This window comes from Hydractinia symbiolongicarpus, chromosome 14 (assembly GCF_029227915.1).
Source record: "Hydractinia symbiolongicarpus strain clone_291-10 chromosome 14, HSymV2.1, whole genome shotgun sequence".
NCBI lineage: Eukaryota > Metazoa > Cnidaria > Hydrozoa > Anthoathecata > Hydractiniidae > Hydractinia > Hydractinia symbiolongicarpus.
In genome coordinates, this window is record NC_079888.1 from 4,574,450 (window position 1) to 4,601,980 (window position 27,531).

The following is a 27,531-nucleotide window of genomic DNA, read 5'->3' on the forward strand; positions in this document are numbered from 1 at the left end:
TGTAGACAGTCACCTAAGACATCAATTTACATTTTTTATTGTCCCTGGCATCACTAAGCCGGGATTAAACCAACAATCTCTTTTACCAGGTGCAAGCGCTGTTCCATAATACTACTTGTTGGTGCATCGTATGCGTGTATTTTAAACTTTATCACAAAATTATTCTCCTTTAATTACTCAAATCAGACGGATGACGGACAGCGCTCTCAGCACGCCTTTAATGTGCAGTTATCGATGATTTAGTTTTTACTTTATAGTTTGCGTATATTTTTGGAACTGGCATCCGCTAAATTAGCGTGGCTGTAAACGCTAAGAAATATGATGGGAATTATAGGAAGAATAAGAAAAAAGACTTTCTTGATTAGTGTTGATATCAATTAATAATTATCCAAAACTTGAGTAGTTTTTAGAGTGCAAAAAGTCTCTTTAGTTAAGTGGTTTTGTAAAAAAATTTGTGTCGCATAAAAAGGAGAAACAGTAAACCCAAACATATTCGAAACACAAATACACCTATTTTCTTATCTGGTAACATGTATCCTTCTTGAATCCGTATTGTCTTGTTTACATTAAAGAAACGCAGTCAAAACTTAACAATCAAAACAAGATACTCACGCGGTACGTTGCCATAAATTAACAATAACATCCGCATTGCACACAGGAACGTTTTACAACAAGACATTGTTTTTTTTTTCTAAAATAATTAAATGAATTAAAGAGTTATGAAAGGTTATGGTGGCATCTGAAGTAACTCTTTCTGTGGTCATTAATGAATCACTTCATATTCACCAACTACATATGACCAAGAACACTATTTTAAAAATGTCGTTACACCACAAATTACCACTTTAAACTGTCTGGCTTTTCACATAAATACCTTTTATAAACTATATAATTTTTTTCTCTCCAAAGCTTATTCGAACGCATTTTGTTATGGAATGTACAAGTAAAGAATAATTTATTTCTCATCAAAGGGGATGTAAACACTATATGACTATTAAAATTGTGAGTTTAAATAAGATAACATAAGAATTATCATCAGTGGAATGTTCGTGTCTTATTCCAAATTAATTTGTGCATTATGTCCCGTCAAAGATTTAAAGTTAAAGTATTATTAAACATAACATCATGCCGTATTCCGAAATTTATATATTGAAAACATGAAGTACCACCAAGAAGGGAGCAAAATAGAACCAACTACTTGAAGCTGGATCAATTCACCTGTTGTGGAACGTTGGAGTTCATGACATTAGAAACCTTAATTCATACTATCTCTGCAAACGTTTGTGCATGATCTTATACATTTTCTTGATCAGTATTTCAAGCTCTACACAGCGGCAACGATTAAACAAACTTGCTCATGTTTGCTCAAAATTTTTAGACCCTTCGATCTCCTGAACTGTTGGTTCAAAATACACGATCCTATACATTTTCAAGGTCCGTGTTTCAAATCTAAACAAAAGAGGCCACGAGTATTATTAGTATTACTATTTTTACTACTATTATCTACCAATGAAAGCCTTTTCATTTTCTATAGGAACTGTTATAAATGAGACTCCTATAAATACTGTCCTAGTGCACTTAAAGCTCCCTGTTAAGCTACGGATGGCGTGTAAGCACAAAAACCGCTCAACTAGACAACCGCCTTAGATACCAATCCTATTCTCATGCTGAACGTTAACCAGAAAGGATCGATTCATACTTTTATAGTCTCTGGTATAACTCGGTCGGGGTTTGAACTCAAGACCTTCTGCACAGAAACCAAATGCTTTACCACGAGCCCACCAGTAAACATTTTTTTTAAAATAGATATCCATTGATGGGTATTTAATGACATCAGCATAATTTTTCAGAGTTATAATTCCTTAACTGTTTGTTAAAAGTACATGTTTTTTATAAGAGTTTGAAGTTCTTAAAAATATATAGTGATTAACAAACTTCTAAACATGATTTTTGTGTACTGCTGATGTCATCAAAATTCAAAAGACCGATCTTTTCAATTTTTTTTGCCTAATTGTCCATTGGCTTTCCACCTAGTATATTTATAAAACTTAATACACTCACATAAATTTAAAGTAAACGAACTAAATTAACATACCTAGGTCGGCAACACTCTTATTCTTCACCTGCTCGTAAAACTTTAGAACTTTTCCGTCCGTGTAGATACCAAGTTCAGAACTTAATGCTTATTTTTTCACTTTTAATCAATTTATGCGCGCATGAGTATTAATATTGTGAGCACTTATAAAAGTTATCTATAATTTCAAGTTAATACAAAAATAACAAACCTATCGAAACTAATTAAAGAAACGAAATATTATTTTGATAAAAAAAACGCCGGGATAAGGCTTCAGGCTGGAAAATAAACGTCTACACAATTGGTCATAGACATATCCGTTAAATGTTCCTAATGTAACGTGCGTTTTTGCGTTTAGCCTGAGAACTCATTGGCTCAATCATCAACCTTTTGCTTTATGCTTATTTTGCTTTGCTTTATGCTTATTTTATTTAGTTAACCGGCCCTTGTCCCTGCACGACAATCCTATCTTGAGTCAGAGCTTTCAATGTGGTAAGAAATTGTAGATATCATGTTTTAATATAATATCAGAGTTCAATATTAAATCAGTAAAGTTATCTATTTTTTCTGGACACTGTTGAAAATAGAATAAAACACGCAAGTGTTAAATCTATACATTGTATTTAAATACTACATGAAAGAAAGGTTAGATTTTCAGAAAAAACATACTTTACCCTAGTGTGCGTAGAGTTGGAAAAGAGATAACAAAACAATTCAAAAACTCTTAAATTAAGATACAAATAAGTGTTTGTCTTTACTCAATCAATACGTTACTATTTCAAATTCCAGGTACTTAATCATTGTATTTAGCTATGCTGTAAGTGATTCAGAGGAATAATGAACATTTGTTTCAAAATTAAAGGTTTAATTCTTAAAATTTTTTGAACTTGTATTAACTTTTGCAGTTTCGTTTAGGTCAGCCAAATAACATACAACAAACGATTTTATAGCTGCCACAAATATTTAAGTAAAAAAATAAAAGCTTTATCTGGTAACACCTATGAAAACTGTCTTGAATGAACAACAGATCATTTGTACTTGAATACAGGAAAGTGTATAAAGAAAACATGGCTCTTTCAGTTCTTAAAATTTAAAAGTCATAAACTTAAACTATTAAATTTTCAATTTGGTGTTAATATAAAATTAGCCTTGTCTATTTCCTATTACTTTTTATTATAAACTCAACAGAAATATTTTTACTTGCTATTGCAGAGTTTGTTGCTTGCCCCTTAAACTTTATTCATTAAGATAGCATCAGTATATCAAAATCATACTATATAACCTCCGATAGGTGCTTGATAAGGTATCTAATAATATTATGTTTTAATATATATTTTTTGAATCTTAATTCAGAAGTCGTATATTTAAAACATAGTAAACTCCATTTAGTTAATAAATAAATAAATAACTAAAGCTAATAAATTTTTACTCTATACTGTCCTTTCTTTATCTAATTTCATTTTATTTAACCTTGGTCCATTTATATTTTAATTAAATTGTAATTATTTTTAATGAAAAAATTTATTTATTTTTATACTCTTTAGTTAATAAAAAGTTTTAATGTCGTCGCTTGGTACACGAAACTAACAAAATACGTGCCGTGATTATCAAGGTTATTGAGAAAAGAGTAATAAACGTGCTTCTTTATTGCTAAGTCACGTGATTGTAAGAGTAATTATCATGCTGTAATGCTAAGATATTAATTGGTTGAGAGAACCACTGCGCTTTCAGTAAGTGACGAAATGTACAGTTTATTAGTAGCAAATATCAAACAAAGCAGAGGGGCAGTGCTAGAGACGTCGAATACTCTCCCGTAACCAGATTGAAGACAAAGCTAACGTGCGTGGACGGGAAAAAAGAGACGATAAAATATGTACACAAGGATAAAGGACGTATTGTAAGGAGTAAAGAGTCAGAAAAAGATAAAAGTAAAGGTACTCAGAGACCCTAAACAATATGCTAAACGCTGAAAGGTTTATGGCTCAATGTTGGTGTATTTGCTGGGTCGGTCTAACATGTGCTACGTAATAAATGGCACAAACGCGCGATTCTTATAATAAAACAGCATTTACGCACTAATATCAGAGTTTGTGCAGGGCCAAATGTCCAAATAAAATGCCGTGCGAACTGAGATTAAAATAACTAAAGATTACGTGACAAAAATAATGAAACCAATTGTAAAACCAAATATTGGAGTGAAACCATATGGAATGGATATGAGAAAAGGATGGAAGAACGTTGTTGTAATGTGTTGTAAAAATATTGTATTGACAATAGACAAACAATTGACAAACAATTGACAAACAATTGACAAACAATTGACAAACAATAGACAAACAATTGTCAAACAATTGACAAACAGTGTAGTATAATACAATGAATAACTATCCATTGTGTATAATTGATTCGTTGTGAAAAGAAAAATGCCCATTTGATTTTTTTTTTCGTGCCACATGCCAGTGGTAATCGTTTGTGATTGATTTTATTTCAAAAGGGTACAGTCGCAGTAGCTATGTGTCGCAGTGAATCTTTTCGGTGAAACTTTTATGGAATTAAGTTTAGTTAGCTACATTCTTATGACGTTTTAGCGAAGAGTGTCGTTGGCTATAGTACAAATAATGCAATATAACTGTTTTTAGTTTCTTATTATTGTCTCACTGTCATTATAACTAATTTATCAGTGAAATAGTAAACCCATTGGCATTTTCGAAGAGTAGATAAATATATTTGAATGCTTAAACTATTAATTATTTTTAACAACAAAATCTTTTGATTTGATTGTTTAACAAAGATGTATGTGCTAATATCCAGAAATCCACATTGGCTATTGCGAGAAAGACAAAGTGATGGGATTTATGTTTATTTAAGTTTTATACTTGAAACACAGTTTGGAGCTGGTGACCGACAGTGAGAATTACGAGCAGGCGGTTATGTAACTGTTTTGATGACGGTCACACGGTTGAATTTTTTAACGAATAGTCTCTTGTAATAATAACAGTACTCTGTCTGCCAGTCGAAAACTAGCCTTGGAAACCACGCACGAAGTCTTTTAACCACAAATGGCAAAGGTGGTATATTGTTGTTGATTTTGTTGTGATCGCTAGTGTGTAGTAAACTGCTCACGAAGTTCGATTTTTATAAATAGGCAATCAGATAGCTTTTGTGACGTTGACGAAGGACAAAAGAAATGATTACAGCTGCGGTAACGACAGGCGTTTCGAAATTTCTGGTGTTGAGGTTCAGATGCCTAACTTCAAACTTTTGGTCTTCTAAAAGCTTTTTGCTTCTTTTATACTTTCGGAAGTACTTACGGTCTCTGTTCTTAAAGGGGATGCAATATCACATGTCAAAAAAAGAAAGGACATAAGCGTTCAACATATAAAGTTAATTTTATTATAAATTAAATGATTTCTTTGAACAGAACCTATCCAGAATCTGTTTGCATACACTAAAGACCGAGAAAAAAATACTAAACTCCTTTACATAAAATGCTTTTGTCGTAATGTTGCAGCGTTGATATAGTTTATGAAAAGGGTTTTATCTGAGGAGGTAAAAAGTCTTTGTTTAACGAAGATTTTTTTGGTAATGGAAAACCGTTGAATCTGCCAAAAACGTAAATTTAGATGCTGTTATAACACTATCTCTCTTCAAATCATTTGACTATTTTAGTAAGAAAACAATGTCTTCTTTCAAAGCTTTCTTGTATGCAACACATATGTTATTGTTCATTCATGGCAGTTTACATTGGCGTGAGTATTATGTTTTGATTGCTAAGTTGTTTTTGTAACCTCTTGAGGTATAATGTTTGGGATGCCTTTCTCTGAAAGGCATCCTAAACGGAACAGAAAAAATACAAGTCATTTTTAAAGAAAAGATAAAAGTGCTATTTGCGTTTTGACGTTGGGGATTTCTTTGTTCTTTTTTTCTAGCGAACATACAATTTTTTATAAAACCACTTAACTACGGCTTAACTTGGCTAGAGACAAACTTGATTATGCATTTTCTTTTCAGCGTTACCAAAAATTAGAGACATTTTATTGAGAGGACTTCCTCCAATAGAAGGTATATATGGTAAAAATATTCTTACATTGGAATGTAAACACAGCGGAGAATCAAATGTGACAATCAGTTGGACTTTTAACGGAAAGAAGATACATGAGAGAGGGCAATACTTTTTCAGCCTTCCAGAAATATTAAGAGTATTCGACGTCACAAATCGGAATAACGGCGTCTATCGTTGTTACGTCGGAAATAAATATGGAACAGTATTCTCCGAATTTAACTTTAAAGTTAACAGTAAGTTAAATATTTGAGTATAATAACAGATCCAACAGAAATTTATTTCAGTGTGAGCCACAGTAAATATTATGAATTAAATGTAAAACTGATAATAAGTTATTGCATATCATAAAAAAAAACATTTATTAAAGAGTAAGGCTTAGAAATGAAATAAGTTTCGCCAGGTACTTTTAATGTGGGGTCAAGGTTAACATGCGGATCTTAAACAGTGCATAGAGGATTACAATCTTTTAAATAATTGTATGCAATTACTGAATTAATGTTATCCCAGAGAAAGTTCAAATTTTTTACCTGAAGCTTTATCATTTTTGAATGTTTCAAAGTTACTGAGCGAAGAAATGACCCTCTACATTGAAATTTTATCTGTTTAACTCTCTGTTAATTTAATTTGAAAATGCTTTAACAAAAAGTTTGAGGAGTCATTGAAAAAAACCGCAGCAAAACTCTTTCATGTTGAAATAAGTTATCTATTTACATACTTGCGTAAATTAAGTGTTTTAAAAACTCTAAATCACAAAATAAAATTTCAATACTTTAAAAACATGCAATTGATTGTGCCCTTTCTTCTAATTTCAAATTGATATATGTGCAGGTCTTGGATCATTTGAACCCTGCTGCCAACTACATGATGAAACAAGAATTGTTAAAGCAACTCTCGGTGAAAGTTTAACATTAAAATGTCCTAAACATTCAACTGGTCGCGGACAACACTACTTTTGGGGTTGGAGTAGGCGATTCGCTCCTTCTTTTTTCCTGGAAACCCATATCCCAATAAACCAATCATTTATTGACAAATCTGGCTCCTTCGTTATCCCGCGTCTTAAAGAGTTTGATGTTGAAATGGTAAATTTCTTTGGTGGCATTAGCTGCGTCTTGCATAACAACAAAGAGTCGGTTTACAGCTGCAGCTTTTTGATTGATGCTCAAAAAGGTTTATAATATTTTTACTGCGTGATAGACAATATTTGTGGTATAGTTATTTGCTTTTGTTTAAAAACGTAAACAAACACTATCGATATATTTTTTCTCAATTCAGTCGATGTTTTACAAACTCAAAGCTGAAAATTATGCACAAGTCAAAAATTATTGTTTAACAGTGTTAACATTTACGGTAACGTAAATTATATTACGCGTTATCGGTACGTCTAAATTTTCCACTCAAGATACGAAGAGATTATTTCGAAAAAAGAATATTAATAAGATAAAAAGTTCATACCATTTTTATGTTAACTGAAATTTGATAACATAATTGTGATTGAAAATTCACGGACATGAAGGATTTGACAACTAAAGTAAAATGTATTTGGAGACTTACATGAACCTCATTTTTAGATGAACAAAAAAGACAAAAAAATATGCTGTCTCTTTTTCGTGAGTCCTTCCACTTTATTTGTTCTAAGATTAGGTTTTCATATTTATAGGCACCAACAAGAAATCTTCACCAACTTTGGTATCTTACATGGATAAAGAATTCTCCGTTGTAGAAGGGAGATCAGTGGATATAGTATGCGGTGCGGCGGGAAAGTAAGTGTATTCTTATCAATTTTGTGTTAAAATGTAGTTTTTATATGAAAATAAAGTTATGGTAACGACACACGCATATAGTGTCATGGATGCGTCTAGGATTATCTTGAACTACATAATAGAGGAATTATACACAGTTATTTCATAATAAACCTTCCTATAAATACACATGGCACCCCGAGGAGAAATCTACTTGTGTTCGTCTCCGGCATTTAGCTCTGTAGACTGCCAATTATAAAAAGTCACATCACAACAAATATTTTTAGTCCAACACCATTGATATCCTGGTATAAAGATGGAGTTAAAATTGTGCCTAAAAATGGCAGTGCTGCAGGCAACATTGAAATCATAGCCTGGAACACGTGGCTACGAATTGACCCAGTTCTAGAAACTGACTTCGGCGTATATAAATGTGTCGCAAGAAATAGCCTGGGTGAAGACTCGAAGGAAGGAGTATTACTTGTGCACAGTGAGTATTTCACGTTATTGCTGATTGTAGTTAAAATGCATTATAGATGTAACATTTGCAAACACAAAAACCTTTGACTGTTTTGTAATACTGCTACACCTTCCTTTGTTCTACATGGGCATTATTTTTTTGACCAACTACAGAACTTTTATATACGCTGTGTTTGTAATGATTATATAATTGATTACTTTTGCTATTATAAACGTACTTTATTCTAGCATTTCAACTAAAATTAACAAATAGATTGACCTTAGAAAATATTTAAAACGTCATGACTAACATCATTATAGTGCTTAATGAGCTTTTCTATTATTCTGCTTTGGTGTATATTTCCACAGGGCGCACAACCAGTCTTTTATTAACGTTCACGTAGAATTCTACTCTATATATATATATATATATATATATATATATATATATATATATATATATATATATCTAAGAAAGAAAAAAAGAAAATGACTGACACATAATCCAAGTCATATATTTTTTTAAATTTTTGCCTATGGATAAGTTTTCATATTTCTCTTCGTCATAGGTGAGCCATCGTGGAAAATAAAACTTCCAAACGCACTAATGGTAGTGCACAACGATGTTATAACACTGGTGTGCTCAACCTTGGGTTATCCAGCTGCTCAATATTCATTATACCATAATGACACTCTTTTAATGAGGTATAAATTTTTATAAATTGGCTGAGAATGAATAGCTCTTTCAGTCTCGAAGATTTCAGATTATTTATTAGCTGACTTGACTCCGTGGTTATATTTCTATCTTTTTTTGTTTTCTGCGTAAGCTAGTCTCTTCAATCTTGAATTCGAACCTTCTGATTGGCCACTTTGTCTTTTCAGACAAGCTCCTATTTAAACAAAAATATAAAACATGCATTAATATTTCGATGTCAATATAGGTCAAGTAGATCCTTTTTCTTTTTTGTCATCAGTTTTACAGTTTCTCCTTCTGTTTGTAATAATATCCATTCCGTTATCCTTCGTCTTTTATCCAAACTTTCCGTTTCTCTCAACAACTTTTGTGCAACCTTGTCTTTCTTGTACTTTTCTTTTCTTTACATATGCATTTCTTATTTCTTTCCATGTTGTCTCCAATATCTATCATTTCCAATCTTCTTTACTATGTTTCACTTGTTTCTCTCACACTCAATTCTCTTATATAACTTTTTCTTTTGATTTCTTACCCTTCCTGACGTTTCATCTTTCTCATTGTGTCTACCTTTTCCTTTATTTTCCGTTTTAACTTCTGATCAATCTTCTTCTTTACTTCTTTCTTTTACTCTGCCTTTATCATTCTTGACCATCTGTACTTCTATTTCACTCCCAATGCTTACTTTTTTTGTTTTCATAAGCTGTCCATCCTGTTAATTCTTAATCAGATTGTTTAAGTTTTTTTATTTCTAGTCCTTCTTCTTTTTAGTTCCAGGCCACATTACAATCACCCATTTGTGTATAGTATTGCTAACGCTGAGTTTCATCATGGTGGTGTGTATACTTGTGTTGCATCCAATGTCTACAAAACAATCACATCTTCGTCATATGTTACAGTTACGAAGTAAGTATAGTTCCAATTTCATGTGAACGAATACCTGAAAATATCCCTACTTTGCGTTAAATGTATTTACGTCAAGATTTACAGTTTTACATTATCTGAAACGAATTTTTGATTCACAAGGTTTAATACATTTGAGGCGTTTATTGAAGTTTTATATGCCAACCCTAAATGTAAGCCTATTTGCTAACATTTGCTACATTTTTTAATATACTTGTGTTTGAACCTAATTAACGTAGTGGTACCAGGTAATATTTGGGGAGGAAAACTAAAAAAAGGTGGGATAGGTATTTACAAAATTTTAAAATATTTAGGATTTACTTTATTTGAAACCCTAACACTAATAATTTTTATTTTTACCATCTGTATTACATTTTCTTTAGGTTACGTGATGCAATTCTCGGACGTTTAAACTGCGATTAATCGTAACTGCCGAATCATGTACGATAGTATATGTTTTTTAATTTTAGGGGACAAAAACATGTTGTGAATAGTCAGTATTTAAACAGAAAGCTTCAATTGATATTGTATGCTAATTTTTTAAATATAGCCTTTGATCCTGCGTAAGAAAAATATGCCATGGCAAGAACTTATTGTTATTTTATTCACATAGCTTACACTGCATGGACGCCAAAAGAAGGCTAGAAGGTACAGGGTGTTTCCTTAAGACTTTTCTAACAAATAGTCCGTGGCGTTAAAATAGGTAAATTAAAGTCACTAGAGAAGAGTTCGTATCTTTCTATTTTTAATGTTCCTTTTGATGCGTTTGTTCTGTTATAAATAAATGCATGGGTTAGTAACATTGATATCTCTGCTCTCTAACGACATTACAGAAGCAATGAAAAGAAGAACAATTTTTAGGTCTGTAAAGTATTTTTATGTCGACTTTGTTTAAAAAAATTTTTTTTTATTATTTGATATATACTTCTCCCCATGTTATTAGAAGATAGATTTACAACTACAATCCCTTAATATATTAAGACAATGACACCTTTTCGACCATTTTACAAAGTTGGCAAAAAACAAAAAACTTGAGAAGTCTACACTTCCGGATACGTAGCTTGAGTAAGCAGCCATTAAATGCATCTTCTTCACCAAATAGTCCAAGTCATGTCACAGCCCACAAGGGACACAAAATATGGGGAAAATAGCCATGCTGACGTCAGCAACAATTACTAACTGTTGCAACCATGTAGTAATTGAAACTTAATAACATTCTCTTTTAAATTGTCACTTCATTAATTTAATATAGGATATTAACGTAAAAGTAGTGCTATTGACGTCGCGTCGTAACGTCAGAAAATTTAGCATATTAGACATAAGTTTTTCGGCGACATCAAAGGAAAATAAACACATCCACCTTGAGACACGGAACTGGCGTATTATTATATAGATAAAGTAGTGGCTGGCTGGGCAACGTCCACTTGGCATCATTCACTGAAATTTACCTAACTTGCATATATCCAATATTGCTGTTTCACGCATCCTGGTTTGCGTGACAGCATGAAGCAATTAAATTACCTTGCAGTTAGTCCCATGGAAAAAACAAGTGATAAAAAAATGACTCACTATTCATAATGTCCCGAAGAAAGCTCCACGTAGCCATTTTTAACCGACAGAATACATGTGTTAATATAAAGAACTAGCTGGGAAACCACAAGCCACATGCCACTAGCGTTGAACGCCTGGTTGAACGTTTAACTGTAGTTCAATTATTGGTGATAATTGCGCTGAGAGCCATCCTCATCCCCAGGGTTTTTTAACTTCTTGATATGAAAGATGACGTTAAAAAATACCCTGGTATCGTTGACTGGATTTTGAAATATGATTGGCTTTTACATTATTTAATGATTATTTTTCCTCAATCAGCTCTTTTTCAGGTTAATAATAATGGTACATAAGGCCGTGATCAATCAGTCTTGTAAACAAACCTTTATAAAGCTAGCAAAATTTATGAAAAAAGTTTTGGTGTTACTTTGTTAGATTTCTTAAAACATAACTAACTCAGTCTAGGTGCTGCGTTGTACATTAAGAAAGATTCGTAGACTGCTGAAATAGTAAAAGAACAGCCCTGTCTTTATTAGCGAGTGCTTGTAGCTCACTAGCAAGGTTTTTAATTTGCTAAAGTTCCGCCATTGTTAGTCGCGTAAATTAACGTATGTCGCGTTTGGATAATCTGGTCATATATTGGCCAAAAATCACTCAATGATACAAAGGTATTTTTCGTCGTTTTCTCTCATATCAAAACGACAAAATAAACTGGGGACGAGGGTGCGATGGGGGCTATCAGTACATGTATGTTACAAACCCCGTTAAACGCACAAAAGACTTCCCGAAGTAAACTGTGCCGCGCATTAAAGGGCAGTTATGTATTACATGTATATCGTATGTCCTAAAACCAGTGAAGGGCAAACAGAGTTTTTCCGTTTTAAGTATAATGTATTTTTATAAAATTTCTGTTACAAAAGTTTAGCTGAAATAAAATCACAGGTTACAACCTGTTGTTACTCCAATATAGCAGAAAGTCGGCAATCTTTCTGTTATTTTATAGAATTAGTTCTCGCGAAAGTTTAAACATGAACCGCGAGTGACACAAAGTTTAGCGCTTATTGCAGGTAAGCCACGGCGCACATCCATATATTGCATAAATCCTAAACATAATTTTAAGATTTGGCTACAAATATAGATCGTTGTGAGGAGCAACCTAGGTAGCTAGTTATATTATGTTCTTATTAAGTTTGATATATTTAGTTTTTAGTCCTAGCCACTATTGTTCTATTTTGTGTTCCAAAAATCTAATTTTTACTAAGGTGCAACTTAAAGTGTGGCTACCTAGTTAAATCCAACTAAAAAGAGTGTAGTCAAATACAGTTAACTGCAACAAAATTTTTAATTATTTCCTATTATTTATATTGGCCAAATACAGTCGGACAGCTACACTTCTAATTGTAATATAAACTTTGTCAAAAATAATGAAAATTTAATAAAGTTTATTGATTTAATTTCGTGCACGGTTGAGAGTTTATTTACGCTTACAATTTTGAAACGACCGGCTATTGTATTCTCAATTTAAACTAACAATGAATTTACGAATAGAACATAAACTTATTCTACAAACTAAAATCGCTGCATGTCTAATAATCTTGCAAAATTCATAAAAAGACTTATTCGGCAAAATTAAGTTGCTGCGTGATTTTTTTGAATAAAGGCAAAAATACAATATTGTCTGTCCTTCTATTTAAGCCGAAGTTTGGTAAGGTTTTTTTTGAAAACCGAATTACATCTAACAGGGTGAACTTATGTAAACACCGTAGATGGGTGTGTGATATAAGCACAAAAACAACAACGAGTGTGTTTTCACTTCAGCTAAACTGGTATGAAAGTTCTGTGCACATACTGTGCACTCCAACTGTTGCACGACACAGTTTACCTCCACTAAAGTGTCTACCATGACGTTAAACATCGGGAAGTCTTTGTTGCTTTAAGCGCTCCACTCAATTTGTGACATCTCATATAAGTGTTCTCAAAACCCACAACCCGATTGTACCACACTTAAATGTCCACTCGCGCGTTCAACTCTAGTCTCTTTAATAATAGCCGTATTTTGTCTGTCTCTGCGCAGACCCCTCGTTGAGTTAGAGAATGGCGCTACGGAAACACGAACATCAAATGCCATATATTTTTATCCATTTTGTTGCGACGGGTAAATTTAAAGGACGGGCGAACCCGTGGATTTTTCCACGGGCTACCTGTTAGTCTTTTATATTAATACACGTATTCTGTCTGTTAAAGATAGCATTGCGCGGCTTTCTTTGGGACATTATGAAGATGGAGTCATTTTGCTGTCGCCTGTTTGTTGCATCTCTCTCTTGTTCAAGATGGTTGCACACAGCTTCACCTCAGACCATCTGCAAAGTATAATAATTGCTACGTTTTATTAGTCAAACAAGGATGAAAAAGATAGCAAAGTTGTGAAATATGGAAGACAGGTAGATTCCATAAATTTTAGCAAGAGCTAGCGGCTGGTCTATATATTAATATACTAATTATATATGCAACAATTTCAAAGAGGATGTTACTACGCCCTAATTGCTGCATTGCTGCAGCAGTTATTAATCGTAGCTGATAAACAAGGCCATTTTCCCCATATTTTATCTTTTTTGTGAACTCAGACATAGAATATTTCGTAAAGGAGGACGTGCCAGAAGGGTCATCTGGCGCAATTTAATGGCTGCTCACCTAAGCTTTCCATCAGAAAAAGTTATACAAAGCTGTGTACAGGCTGTGGTGACTTCCCGAGCCCGTGTTCTTTGTCAGCTTTGTAAAATAGTCGAAAAATTCTTAGTATTTTGGTAAAAAACCGAAGTTCTAAGAGTATATTTTAATAATAGGAGGGAAAGATATACATCACATAAGAGAATCAAATTTATTTTAACAAATTCCACATACAATAACTTTAACGACCTAGAAATTGTTTTTCTGTTATTATATTTGTTATTGTCGTTAGGGAGCAGAGATAAAGTTGTCGTAAACCCGTATATTTTGCCATAAAACAAAAACATCAAATAAACAATGAATAATCATTACAAATGTATAACTAAATATTCAAATTAAAAAAAAGTAGAGTACTCATGAGTTATGGCTCATAAATAATGTGTTCAGATTCTTTTGGCATCCATGCAACCATGCAGTGTGAAGGGTTCGTCGGCTTTCAAAAACTAAGTGAATGTGAGAACAAAGAGTTCTTGCATTAAAATAATATTTTTATAAGAAGAAAAGCCACATTTCGAAAATATCTATGTAGTTTCAATCAAATCTGTCCTAGTTCAAATGTTGACTATTTAAAACTAGCTTTTGTCTGCTAAAATTAAAAAATTTGGAATTTAATATATGGTTTTACAATTACGATGAATCGCATTTTGTGCGTCCGAGGATTGCATTACGTGATCTAAAGGAGATATGGAAAAAGGTAATAATAATGAAACACATTTAGGGTTAAAAAAACTATAAACCTTAACCTTTAACCTTAAAGGCATAAGCTACATTCAATCCAAAGGATATTATTTTGTATTAATAGCCAAAAAATTAAAACTATAAACTTACTTCGCAACTGTAACATATGACGAAGATGTGATTGTTTTGTAGACATTGGACGCGACACAAGTATACACACCACCATGATGAAATTCAGCTTTAGCAATACTATACACAAATGGGTGACGGTGATTTGGCCTGGAACTAAAAAGAAGAAAAGATCAGAAAAGTCGCGTGAAGTTTCGTTAAAACAAATATATTATGCACTAAAAAATATAATGTGAATTGTGTTCCATAAAATAATTGAAATCAAGCTAACTATATAAAACCTTTGAAAAATTTCTATTTTATTGACGGTGGCATAAATGCAAATTATATATCATTGTCTATAACAAAAAATAGGGTGAAGTCTCCAATTAGATATGTCATACACCCTGCTCAAACATCAAACTGCAGTTATCGATATTCAGAAATTGAACTTAACATTTTTGGTTATTTAGTTACATGCAAAAAACATAAATAATACAAATGTGTACTGACAACAACGGCTGTTGTTGTTTTTTGTATTCCTTGTTGTTGTTTTTGTTCTTTTTCGGAAATTTAAGCTCTTTGTCGGCAGTAGCATTGACCATTTAGTACTGACATAATGCTGGATAAATTAAATTTTGACGTTGTTCATCAAGTCAATGTATACCTCAAAGCACACCTTCAACAGAATACCGTCCATCGTTGCGTTTTGGCTAATTAATACTGTTTAAAAAACCATTAAATTGCCCGAAAACGGCAAAATTTAAAATTCACAAATGAATCTAACATTACGTCCACAATTTTGTATGCAGAGAATATCCAAGTAAAGCATCATATTGCAAGTAAAAACATCTGAACATTGTATGTTTTTCAAAGCGACCTATATGGTATATAATTTTACTTAGACGAAAATCAGCTGAACAAAACGACATTAAAATTATTATGAACGACTAAGTATTATTTTGATCAAACATTCTTATTATTATTATGTTTGCTTCAAACTTTTAATATAATTTAAGAAAGATATATTACGAAGGTTGTTTCATCTACCTAAAACAAAATTATATACTGGAATGTTGAAAGAACTTGGAATGTGGACGATCAAAGAGAAATTAAGATATCAAAGACTGATGTTGTAAGAAAGTGTAATGAAAACGAATGATGAAAGACTTGGGAAACTGATAATAATTGATTAGATTAAGAGTGAACAGGATGGATGGCATAAATAGAGAAAATAGAGATTCGGGCTGGGATAGAACGACAGATGAAAAATGCAGAATGAAAAAAAAAGTAAACACTAAGATTAGAAAGGAAAAGGTAGTGAAAGAAAAGCAAAACACAATGAGAAAGATAAGATATCAGAAGGGCGGGAATTTAAAATAATGTTATATAAAAGAAACATTAAAAACTCATTACCCGTGCATAACTAAGTATTCAAATTAAAAATAGTTGAGTACTCACAGTTATGGGTCGTAAATTAACTGAGAGAAGCAAACGATTTGGAAAAGATCCAGAGGATAAAAGAATAGATATTTTCATACATCAAGAGAAGAACTGAAAACAATGATAAAAAGTTAGAAGGAACACAGAAAGTTGCCTCATGACATAGACATGTTAATGCATGTTTTATATTTTTTCTTTAAATAGGAGATTCTGGGAACGTCAATATCAGCAGACAAACTTTGTCACCTAAAATCTTTGAGATTAAAAGATTTATTTATATTCAGTCGATTTATAAAAAGGTATACCTCATTAAAAGAGTGTCATTATGGTATAATGAGTAGTGAGCCGCTGGATAACCCAAGGCTGAGCACGCCAGTGTTATAACATCGTAGTGCAGTACCATTAGTGCGTTTGGAAGTTTTATTTTCCACGACGGCTCACCTGTGACAAAAAAGAGGTATAAAATAGGTGAAAAAAATTAAATAGTGTTATAGACATCTGTCATTTAAATTATCCTTCCTTAGATTTATGCTTTTGAGAGAATCGGAAAACTTGTTGTAAAATAATTTTTTTAAAAATAATCCAGTTGTTAATTTTAATGAAAAATAGTTAACAATGAGTAATAAAAACTGACCAACCATGAAAATTGGATAATAACTTTAAATAAGTTGCTTTACATAACGTTGTAAGTGGCATGCACAGACACAGCGTATTTCAAGTTGATAAAAACAGAAAAAAAAGTTATATTGAAGCAAAGGAAGGTACAAAAGTATTACAAAACAGACCTTGTGTTTTCAAATGTTACATCTATGATGTATGTAAAGCTGTATTTATAAGTAACTTAAATAACTCACTATGCACAAGTAACACTCCTTCCTTCGAGTCTTCACCCAGGCTATTTCTTGCGACACATTTATATTCTCCGAAGTCAGTTGCTTTAACCGGGTCAATTCGTAGTCGCATATTCCCGGCCAAAATTTTGATGTTGCCTGCCACACTACCATTTGAAGGCAAAATTTTAACTCCATCTTTATACCAGGATATCAAAGGTGGTGGACTAAAAATATTTGTGGTGATGTGACTTTTCAAAATTTGCGGTCTACAGAACTAAGCGCCGAAGAAGAACACGCACAGATTTCTTATCCGAGTGGCATGTGTATTTAGATGAAGTTGTATTGTGTATAAATCCTCTATCCTCAACACACTCAGTACCGCCTACAAAAATTTGATTGTCGGTTATATTTGCCCGTCATGATCGGAGATCCCATTTGGGCAAACTAAAGAACGATACACAAAGATAAATCTTTATCTACACGATTACCTTTTTTTCTTATAAAGACCAAATATGTTAATCAACACAAAATGAATTAATAATAATAAACACTTACTTTCCCACCGCACCGCATAATATATCCACTGATCTTCCTTCCACAGCGGAGAACTTTTTATCCATGTGAGATACCAAAGTTGGTAAAGTTTCCTCGCTGGTGCCTATAAATTTTATAACCTAATCTTAGAATAAATAAAGTGTAAGGACATGCACAAAATTAGACCATATATGTTTGGTATGCGTTTTGGTCATCTAAAAATATTGTGCATCATAAGTCCCCAAATTTATTTTATTTTTCTTGTCAAATTCTTCATTTCCCCGAAATTCCGACTACAATTATGTTCTCAAAGTTAAAATTACATAAAAGTGGTGCAACACTTCTTGCTTATGATTATTAATACTGTTTTTTCGAAATAATCTTTTGTTACCTTGAGTGCGAAATTTGGATGTACTGATAACGCTGAGTATAGTTTACGTTAACATAAATGCTATCATTAATAACCAACACTTTTTTACTTGACCATAATTTTACCACAAATATTGCGTATCATGTAGTAAAAAAATTGTACAAACCTTTTTGAGCATCAATTTTAAACTGGCAGCTAGAAATCACCTTTTTCTGGTTATGCACTATGCAGCTAATGCCACCCAAATTATTTATCAAATCAACATCACTTTGTTTAAGATGTGGAATGACGAAGGAGCCAGATTTTCCGATGAATGCATGCTCTATTGGCGAATTGGTTCTGAAGATAATAAAAGGACGGGCTTGCGATTTTATGGCGCCCCAAAAGTCAATTTGCCCGCGATCAGTTGCATGTTTGGGACATTTTAGAGTTAAACTTTTACCAAGTGTTGCTTTGATAGTCCTTGTTGCATCATGTAATTGAAAGCCAGGGCCGAATGCCAGACCTAAGTATTTTTAATTTTAAACTCTCTATAATTCGAATTCCTATTATACGAACATAAATTAAACGTAAAATAAAGACAAAGCAAAGTTGAGTCAAAAATGTGAGCTATTTATGAAGAAAATGTGTGTACTACAGGTTAAAAAGTGTTTTAAAAGTATTGAAACAAGCGCATTACTACAAAATAGACGGAGTGTTCATCAGTTTAATATTCAATTCGTAAATGTGGCTGACGCTAAAATCATTTATGCAGAGTTTGTTATTGTGCGCTAATATTTAACTTACTTTCAGCCTTGAAGTTATATTCTGAGAAAACTGTTCCATATTCATTTCCGACATAGCAACGATAGACGCCATTATCTCGATTACTGACGTTGTATACTGTTAATCTATCAGGAACACTCACAATGTATTGCTGTTTCTCACGCATCTTTGTTCCGTTAAAAGTCCAACTTATTGTAACATTTGATTTTCCGCTGTGTTTACATTTCAACATGAGAAGATCTTTACCATAGGCTATACTATAAACAACAGATCCTATCAAGGAGATTTCTTCAATTTCAGGTAATGCTGAAAGGAAAATACATAATCAAGTATGTGTCCAGCCAAACAAATTTTTTGTAATTTGTTATAATAAAACAAAACGCGATATAAATTAGTTTTTTTTATAAACTATTGTAATTAGTTTATATTGACTTTAAAAGACTGTATCAGATACTTTCCTTCAGCTCCTATTGTTATTGTTAAAGTAAGGTCCTGCCAAGTGAGTTTCTAGTATATTCAAAGCTTCTACTAGAGCTACTGAAGTTAGGCATGCACAGCAACATTTCAACACAACAACCGGCTACAATATTAATCCTATTCTTATGCAAAACACAAAGCAGAAACAGTCGATTCAAGATTTAGACTCTGGCATGATGCGGTTGGGGTATGAACGAACAACCTAATGCTCTAGAAGCGAACGCTCTACCACAAAGCCATCAAGCGTTGAATGTTATGTGTATTCTAAACTTTTAAACTCTAAATTAATCTCTTATTTAAAAACCTTCACGTAACGTACAATGTATAACATTGAAAGCACTGCGAACCCAACCTGAATTCACTGCGCAGAAATTATCGCTAAATTTTTAAAATTGGCATTTGGTAAATTTGCGCAGCTGCAAAAAGCAAAAAGAATTATTATAAAAATAATAAAAAGAAGAATGTAAGGCTTTCCTGGTTCTGAAATAACATGGCCTAGTATTTAGGAATATTGGTCCAAAACATTTGTAGCATTTGAATACAAAAAATCTCATCACTTTTCCTGTAGTTGAGCAGTTTCATAAAACGTTCGCACGAATAAGAAAGAACAAAGTAATCCCTAATGCGGTTAAATGTCGAATACAACTATTGTATTTTCTTCTAAGATGTCTTGTATCCGTTCTGTTTTGTTTACGTAAGGAAAACCCATCTCAAACAACATAAAAAACACCTGAAGAGCAATCAAAACACGGTTATGATACTCACGCCATTGTGAACTGCCATGAATGAACAATAACATATGTGTTGCATACAAGAAAGCTTTGAAAGAAGACATTGTTTTCTTCCTAAAATAGTCGAAAGAGTTGAAAAAAAACAGTGGTATAATTGCCTCTACAGTTTTTGGTGAATTCAACGATTACCCCTTTCCAAATAAATTTTTCCAACAGCTTTTAATTTTCTGGCTTTTCACAAAAAACCCTTTTCATAAATTATTTTAACCTCTACGGACACGGTATATTGAAAAAGTATTTAGTTTTATTTTGTTATTTTTTTGTCTATAGCCTATGCAAAAACGTTGTACGTGGGCTCTGTAAAGAAAAGAAAAATAATTCATATAAATGTTTCTACTATAACCTGTGACATTTTTTCCCCTCAAATGCAGATTCTTTAAATATTTTAATAAATATATCATTAGCAAATATTCTACCATGTTTAGATTGCAGATAAGATAATGGCAAATAGTAAGTACATCTTCCATAATTATATTAGTGAATCTTGATATATTCACATGAATTAAAACAATTGAACTGAATTAACATAGGTAGGCGACACTCCTGTTACTTACTTGCTCGTAGAACTTTAGAACTTTTCTGTCTGGGTGGAGATACCACGTTCAGAATTAATGTTCAATTTTTCTCCTATATAAAAAACTTATGTGCGCGCATGCGTATTAAGATTTAAGTACTTTCGAAAGTTATATATAAATTTAGCTTAGGAAAAATAACAATCCTGTCGAAACTATTTGACAAAAGAAAATATTATTCTATTAAAAACTGCCGGAATAAAAGTTGCCATGTTGCATTGAAAAAGGAAATTTTAGGTTGAGAAAAAGTTGAGAAAAGTTACGTGTGTTTTTCTTGTGACATTGTGCTGTTGTTGAAAAAATAGTTACTCAATCAATACGCTACTACTTCAAATTCACTTAATTTTCGTCGTACTCACCCATTCAATTTAGGCATGTTGTGAGTGATTCAGGGGATTCATACATACAACTAGCGGTTTACACAGCTGCCACAAATGTCTAAAGAAGAACTTGTGACCCTTCATCTGAACCTTGTTCATTAAGAGAAGATCAGCATAGCAAAACCGTTCTAACGATGAGCGCTTTGAAAGTTATCAAATAATGAAGAAAATTAGTGATCTTCTGATAATGTCAGAATTGACGCTTCCAATAAATTGTGACGATAAATGTTATAGCTACATATTAAACCATTTTTATACAAAACTGTTTAAGTAACAGTATCTATATAATAATACGCTTGTGTGAGTAACCATGTGAGTCCACGACACGCAATGTACGGGTCACTTTTTTATGACGTCCCGTTACGTTAGCTTTTACCAAGTTAAAAAAAAAAACGCAAATCAGGGGGTTACTATTTAAATGTTTAATTCTTTTTTCTTATTACCTTAAAAAATAAAACTCTTTTTCTTTATTTTTTTTAAGGATTTTATTCTCAAACTTTAAATTTGTTTCTTTGTTTTAAAAGCCCCGTTGGTCGTTATAGATAGAATAATTTAATTTTACCCCCGGATTAATGTGCACACCGTATCTAACGGAAACAAGTTGGTTATCAACTGAAAAAAGAAAAACCCAGCGAAGAAGGTTGTCTGTTTTTCAAGATAATTATATTTGTTTTTCTATATTTTCTATTTTTGTGTTCTGGGACCGAGGTTGCTTCCTTTTATAGAAATTCTATCGGATTCGAATATGAATGCAATTCGAATTTGAAATGTAAAAAACAAAAATGTTGTTCTGTTATCGAACAAAGGTGTTAGTTAGAAATATTTCTAACGTACGATAATTTAACATCATAAAGAGAACTGATTGGAAATGTTTCAGGCAATTGTATGCACCTTCAATTCGTTCTCTTTGGGATGAAACGAAGTTTAGTATTCAAAGTAAAAAAAACTGATTGGAGTTTTAATGGGAGAACGCTAGCAAGCTACCTACTGAGAAGTAAAAGAAAACAGGTGCGTTGTATAGATTATTTAGTAGAGAAATGAACTTGTGTATAACGAATTTCTAGCCTTTTCTTTCAGAGCTAAATTTTCCTTAAATATTAAGTTTGTTGTTGTGTCTTGAGTCGGAAACTATTTTCCTTAAGAATTTACTTTGTAAGTACATACTCTAAAAATGGGTCAGAAGTTTAAAATATCCTGAAAATATGTCTAAGCTTGATAGTTTGTTTTAATTATAAACATTTGTATGACGCACAAAACTTATTAAAAGATTACTTTTTTTTTTACATATAGGTGAATATTTATCATAGCACATCCGTATTTCATTCTCAACAGAGAATGCTTTACCCCGATCAGACCTCTGATCATGACGGGCGAGTATAATGCGTGTAAGTCATATTGAAGAAGAACTACTTTGTTCAACACTAACATACTGCCAAGCAGTGAGCGGGATTCGATCCGCGGTCCCCAGAACTGGGAGCCGCAGACGAACCCACTACACTACGTGCGGCAATATGTTAGTGATGAACTCAGATAGTTTATCCGGATGGTGTATATACATATAGGTGAATATTTATCATAGCACATCCGTATTTCATTCTCAACAGAGAATGCTTCACCCCGATCAGACCTCTGATCATGACGGGCGAGTATAATGCGTGTAAGTCATATTTTACTTTTTTTATTGTATATCAAACGAACTGAACTTTTTTTTTGTCCAAGCAATGGGCCGTTACATGTAGTAGAATTGCCATTAGGTAGCTATGGTAACTTATAGCATGCTTTCTTTTATAAAGGCATTAAAAGTTTTCAGGGCATAGTCATGTTAAGAACATATTGAGAATAATGAGGATAGAACATAAAGGCTGAAACTAAAGCACGCTATTCTTATAAAAACAGCGTGTATATCCTAGAGAAGAAATTACATAAACTGTAAAAAGTAATTTTTCCGTGGTTACTTTTTTTAATAGCTACTACAGACTGTGTGATTCAGATGTCGTTAGAAAAAACCTAAACCTAAAACCTAAACTTAAATCAATGTTTACATCTGTTACGTTACGATCGTTTGAAATATATTCGATTCTTAAATTCGAAAACACTGCATTGTTATCTTCTTTGATTTTATGCGTAATTTTCGTGATTATAAGTTTGGTTTTGTTTAAGCGAACTGTTCTTTTAATATTTTGGATTGCAATATTTTGGTAGATATACAATATACCAAATGATTCAAGTTTTATATTTTTCTTTTTCATGTGTTTTCAACTATTAATCTTTTATATTTTGAGTATAACTTTGGAAGGTTTGCCGTATGCAGCAGACTGAATAGCTGATTTTGTATGACTTACCAAAAAATGATTTTTTGTTTCAGCGTTTATAAACATAGAATAATGCAGATTGCGAGCAAACTCGATCCTAGGGCTTTTTTCTTTATGCCATCCCGTTGAAAGAGACAAAGAGCCCGGGGTCAAGGTTTAAATGTGACTTTTGAAAATTCAAATTACTGTGTTGTATGTTCTTGTATGATATCGCTTACATCGTATTAATGAGAAATTCGGTGGAATCTTCCACGGGAATTTGGCTAGTACTATATTAAAGTGCTCCTAAAAATTCTTAAAAACTTCTAAAAATAATGTCCTTGTTTTTTAACAGCTGCATTACATATAAAAATTGCTTAATTGCCTTCAGTTGTAAATTCTATTTTCCAATAATCACTGATTAACCCACAATTGACACCAATATTTTCTTGGAGGTGCCTCCTAATAAATTTAAATTATGTATTTAAGCTAAGGCTAAGCTGAGATTGTAATGATGCAATGTTTATTTTCCTTTTTAAATGTTTTGCGTGCGCAAAAGCCTTGAAATGCTTAAATTTGTTGTTTAAAGGGTTTTTGATTACGTGATTGCACAAGGCCATCGACTCGTGTAAAAAAGATAAATGTACCTTTCTCTATGGCTTCTTCCAAATAGGAAAAAACTTTGTAAGTAAATAATTCTGCCTTATCCGTTGTTAGTCATTACAATTATTACAATAAAATAATCAGTTAATATCCACACCATCCAAACCCAAACTATTTCGAGCAGTAATTTCATATTTGCTTTCCCAGATTTTTTTTAGTGTTTCTTGTTGCTATATTTCAAAGGTTTACTGTATCCAACTATATTTTCCATGTTGACTGTTGATAACTGTATTTTCTACGTTTTTTGTAGCTAACTATATTTTCAGTGGCATGTTAAACGTATACTGCCCCTCACCTCCTCAATTGTTTAAGTCCTATTTCTCTCAGAACCTCAGTATTTCGAAACCACGCCTTAAATTTCTATGAAATCATAATAGTGAACATATAATAACAACTGTTAAGGGTCCGTTGCACGTAGCAAAGTTTGCAATAGAAATGACACACAAGTACTTCTGCATGTACTTGTACAAGCAGTTGCGCAAGTTTTTATACTTGCACAAGTTTTGTCGTTTTCTAATAAAAAAAACAATTTTTTTTAAAAAATGATTTGCGAACAAGAAGACGTTGTTTTAATTCTGGCCCTATCGCTGGCAGTAAAAGTGAAGACAAGTCAGTGCAAAAAAAGAAAGCAATGCAAATGTTTTGGGTGCGACCAAGGTTATTAGATAGACAAACGGAAAGGGCTTGCAATAGCAATATTTGAAGTTTACACTTTTCTTGAGTTACACATTTTCTATATTAAGCAAATTCTTCGAAATCATTCAACCAAACAATTGTTTTTATGGGTTTCGCTTTCATTGGGACTCAGGTTTAGGTTTACAACTGCGGAAGACGTCTGACGAGGCTCATCCAATCGCTCTAACGCTTTTAACATAACTCTGTCTGCAACAGATATATCTTGATCGTTCTTGACACTAGAAGGCTTTTTTCGTTTATGGTTGAACGCCGGCGTAGGAGTTTCATCATCACCGTTCGGATCTTCGTCCACATTGAAGTTGGATTCTGTGGCGCGAGGAGTGATATAAGCAGATAAGAAGCTATCCATCTCCCCATAAAAAGGCCATTGGGGAGTGAAAACCTCATCCGAACTTGTTCCACTTATCTTTGAAGTTCGGACTTTGATTGCCCGTAATACTATCACAAACCGACCATTTTCTTTCGTATATCTTTGACTGGCATTACAATTCGTTTGAAGTCAACTCCAAACTCTATTTTTCTTCTTCTTGCATTATGATGCTCTGCGTGGTTTGAGTTCAAAAAACATTCTTGTAGTTGCCACTCTGCAATTAGTTGTCCCATCATATTATCTGTCCAACTATCAAATATCTTTTTTTTATTTATTGCCTCCATCTTCAACGAATTATTTTTCATACACGCCACAAAACTATTCACACCACACTTTAATTTTTTATTTTCATCAATTCGATATCCTATTGGCTCAATTATAATGAAAACAACAATGAAAACAAAAGTTTAAAATCATTGATTGGTTAACATTCCGAACTTGATCGCAACCTATTGTTTATTTGCTATAGCAAATGTCGATTTTTTTAAATCATTTAAAAAAAAATCAGAACTTGCACAAGTTCTTGTACAAGTCCATGCTCAATGCATAAAAGCAGCTGTTACAGATAATATTGCATTGCACAAGCACTTGTATGTTATTTTCTGTTGCAAATTTTGCTACGTGTAACGGACCCTTTAAGATTATTCTTAGAACGTGAACTCACAAGACAACTTTATTTCATAATCATTCATTTTAGAATAATTCTGGAAAGTTTGGAGGATTTTTAGCGATTTTTTGCCCTATTTATGTGGATTATCTAGAAACCGGAAATCATATTAAATTAGCTGAATGTCCGTGGAAGAGTGCACTGTATTTATCATAAACTATGTAACTCAACGGTTTGGCGTTTCACAATCTGTAAAATGAAAAAATTGTTGTATGTCTGTGTGTGTGTGTCAAATGTAAGAAGTGTCCAACAAAATTGAAGTTTCCCAACAACAACAGTGTGTATATGACATGTAACAGCTAAATCTGTTCTTTAGCCCTTTAGCACTTTTATCACTTATGATTATTTATATTGGAATGTTTTTTCTTAATTATTTGACATTTGTTGTTTTTAATTTACTTTTTTAACTAATGTGGTACATATTTAACAATCAGAAAACTATAGTTAAACAAATTGTAAATTCGTGTAAGACCCGCGAGATATTTCGTTCATCCGTAGCATAAAGCAATGTTTTGCTCTGCGATGGTTTTAAGTAAAGCAATGTGTAACTATTCTGAACAGACAATATTATAGACTAGTTGTAAGGCCGTGGAATCCACGGACACAAAAAGATTTAATAGATAACATTGGATAAGTTAATTACTACTCGAGAAAAAACACAATTGTAATGTTCATCAAAATTAGTATTGTTTTGTTTTACAATGATTTCCCATAAAGTTCTATTCTTTCACCGTAACTACATTAAATGTCCGATTAGTGTTTTTAACCTCAATAATATGCCTTGTGAGCTTTGTTTCCATACAATTTTCCATTGTCGCATCTGTAATCACTTGTGCGATAGATTGAAGATCCACAGTAACCATAGTATTTTCGCTCGTACAAACGTGCAGCATGACAGATATACAGCTTTCTTCGGTAGATACGGCCACCGCACAGTCCCCATACTGATTTGTTATAACATCGTCCATTCCAGCAACTTTCTGTGCCTCGGTTGCAGACATCGTTTCCACAGGCTTGGTATGCTCTTCTGTTGTAGCATGTTCCTCCAGAACAGAATTCTTGACCACGTTTGCACACATTCCATTTACATACGAAATACACTCGTCGCAGGTAGCATTGTCCTTTGAGGCAAAATTGGGTTCCTTTGTTGCAAACATTGTTTCCACAGAGTTGGTATGCTCGTCTGTTGTAGCATCTGCCTCTGAAACAGAATTCTGTTTTTCGTTTGCAAGCATTCCATTTACAGACAAAGTAGACATTTCTGAGGTAGCATTGTCCTTTGAGGCAGAATTGAGATCTTCGGTTGCAGACGTTTCGATTATTACAGACGCCGTAGACTTGTCGGAGGTAGCAGGCTCCTTTAAAACAGAATTCACTTTTTTGTTTGCAGACGTTATTGCCACAGATGCTGTAAACCCCTCTAAGGTAACAGGTTCCTCTGAAACAGAATTGACTCTTTCGGTTGCAGACGTTTCTGTTTCCACATACTCTGTACACGCTTCGAGCATAGATGGTTCCTTTGAAGCAAAAATGTGTTCGAATGTCATAGATGGCGTTACCACAGATTCGGTAATGTTTTTTTATGTAAAGTTTTCCGATATGGCAAAGATGTGTATTGACATTGTATCCATATCCTCCACCTGAAATGAGATAATTAGATTTATTTAAGCAGTAATAGATTGTATGAAC

The 27,531-nt window shown here is 32.8% G+C and overlaps 1 protein-coding gene across 1 annotated transcript; it reads left to right on the plus strand.

Annotated features, from left to right (window-relative positions):
- The first annotated feature begins 5,494 nt into the window (after positions 1-5,494).
- Positions 5,495-11,689, plus strand: LOC130625704 (hemicentin-1-like). The gene is made up of 9 exons (XM_057440806.1): positions 5,495-5,623; positions 5,744-5,823; positions 6,086-6,370; positions 6,966-7,304; positions 7,795-7,897; positions 8,164-8,366; positions 8,905-9,040; positions 9,798-9,932; positions 10,313-11,689. The coding sequence occupies exons 2-9, from the start codon at positions 5,754-5,756 to the stop codon at positions 10,350-10,352; spliced, it is 1,311 nt and encodes a 436-aa protein (XP_057296789.1). The 5' UTR covers positions 5,495-5,623; positions 5,744-5,753; the 3' UTR covers positions 10,353-11,689.
- Positions 11,690-27,531: the final 15,842 nt, after the last annotated feature.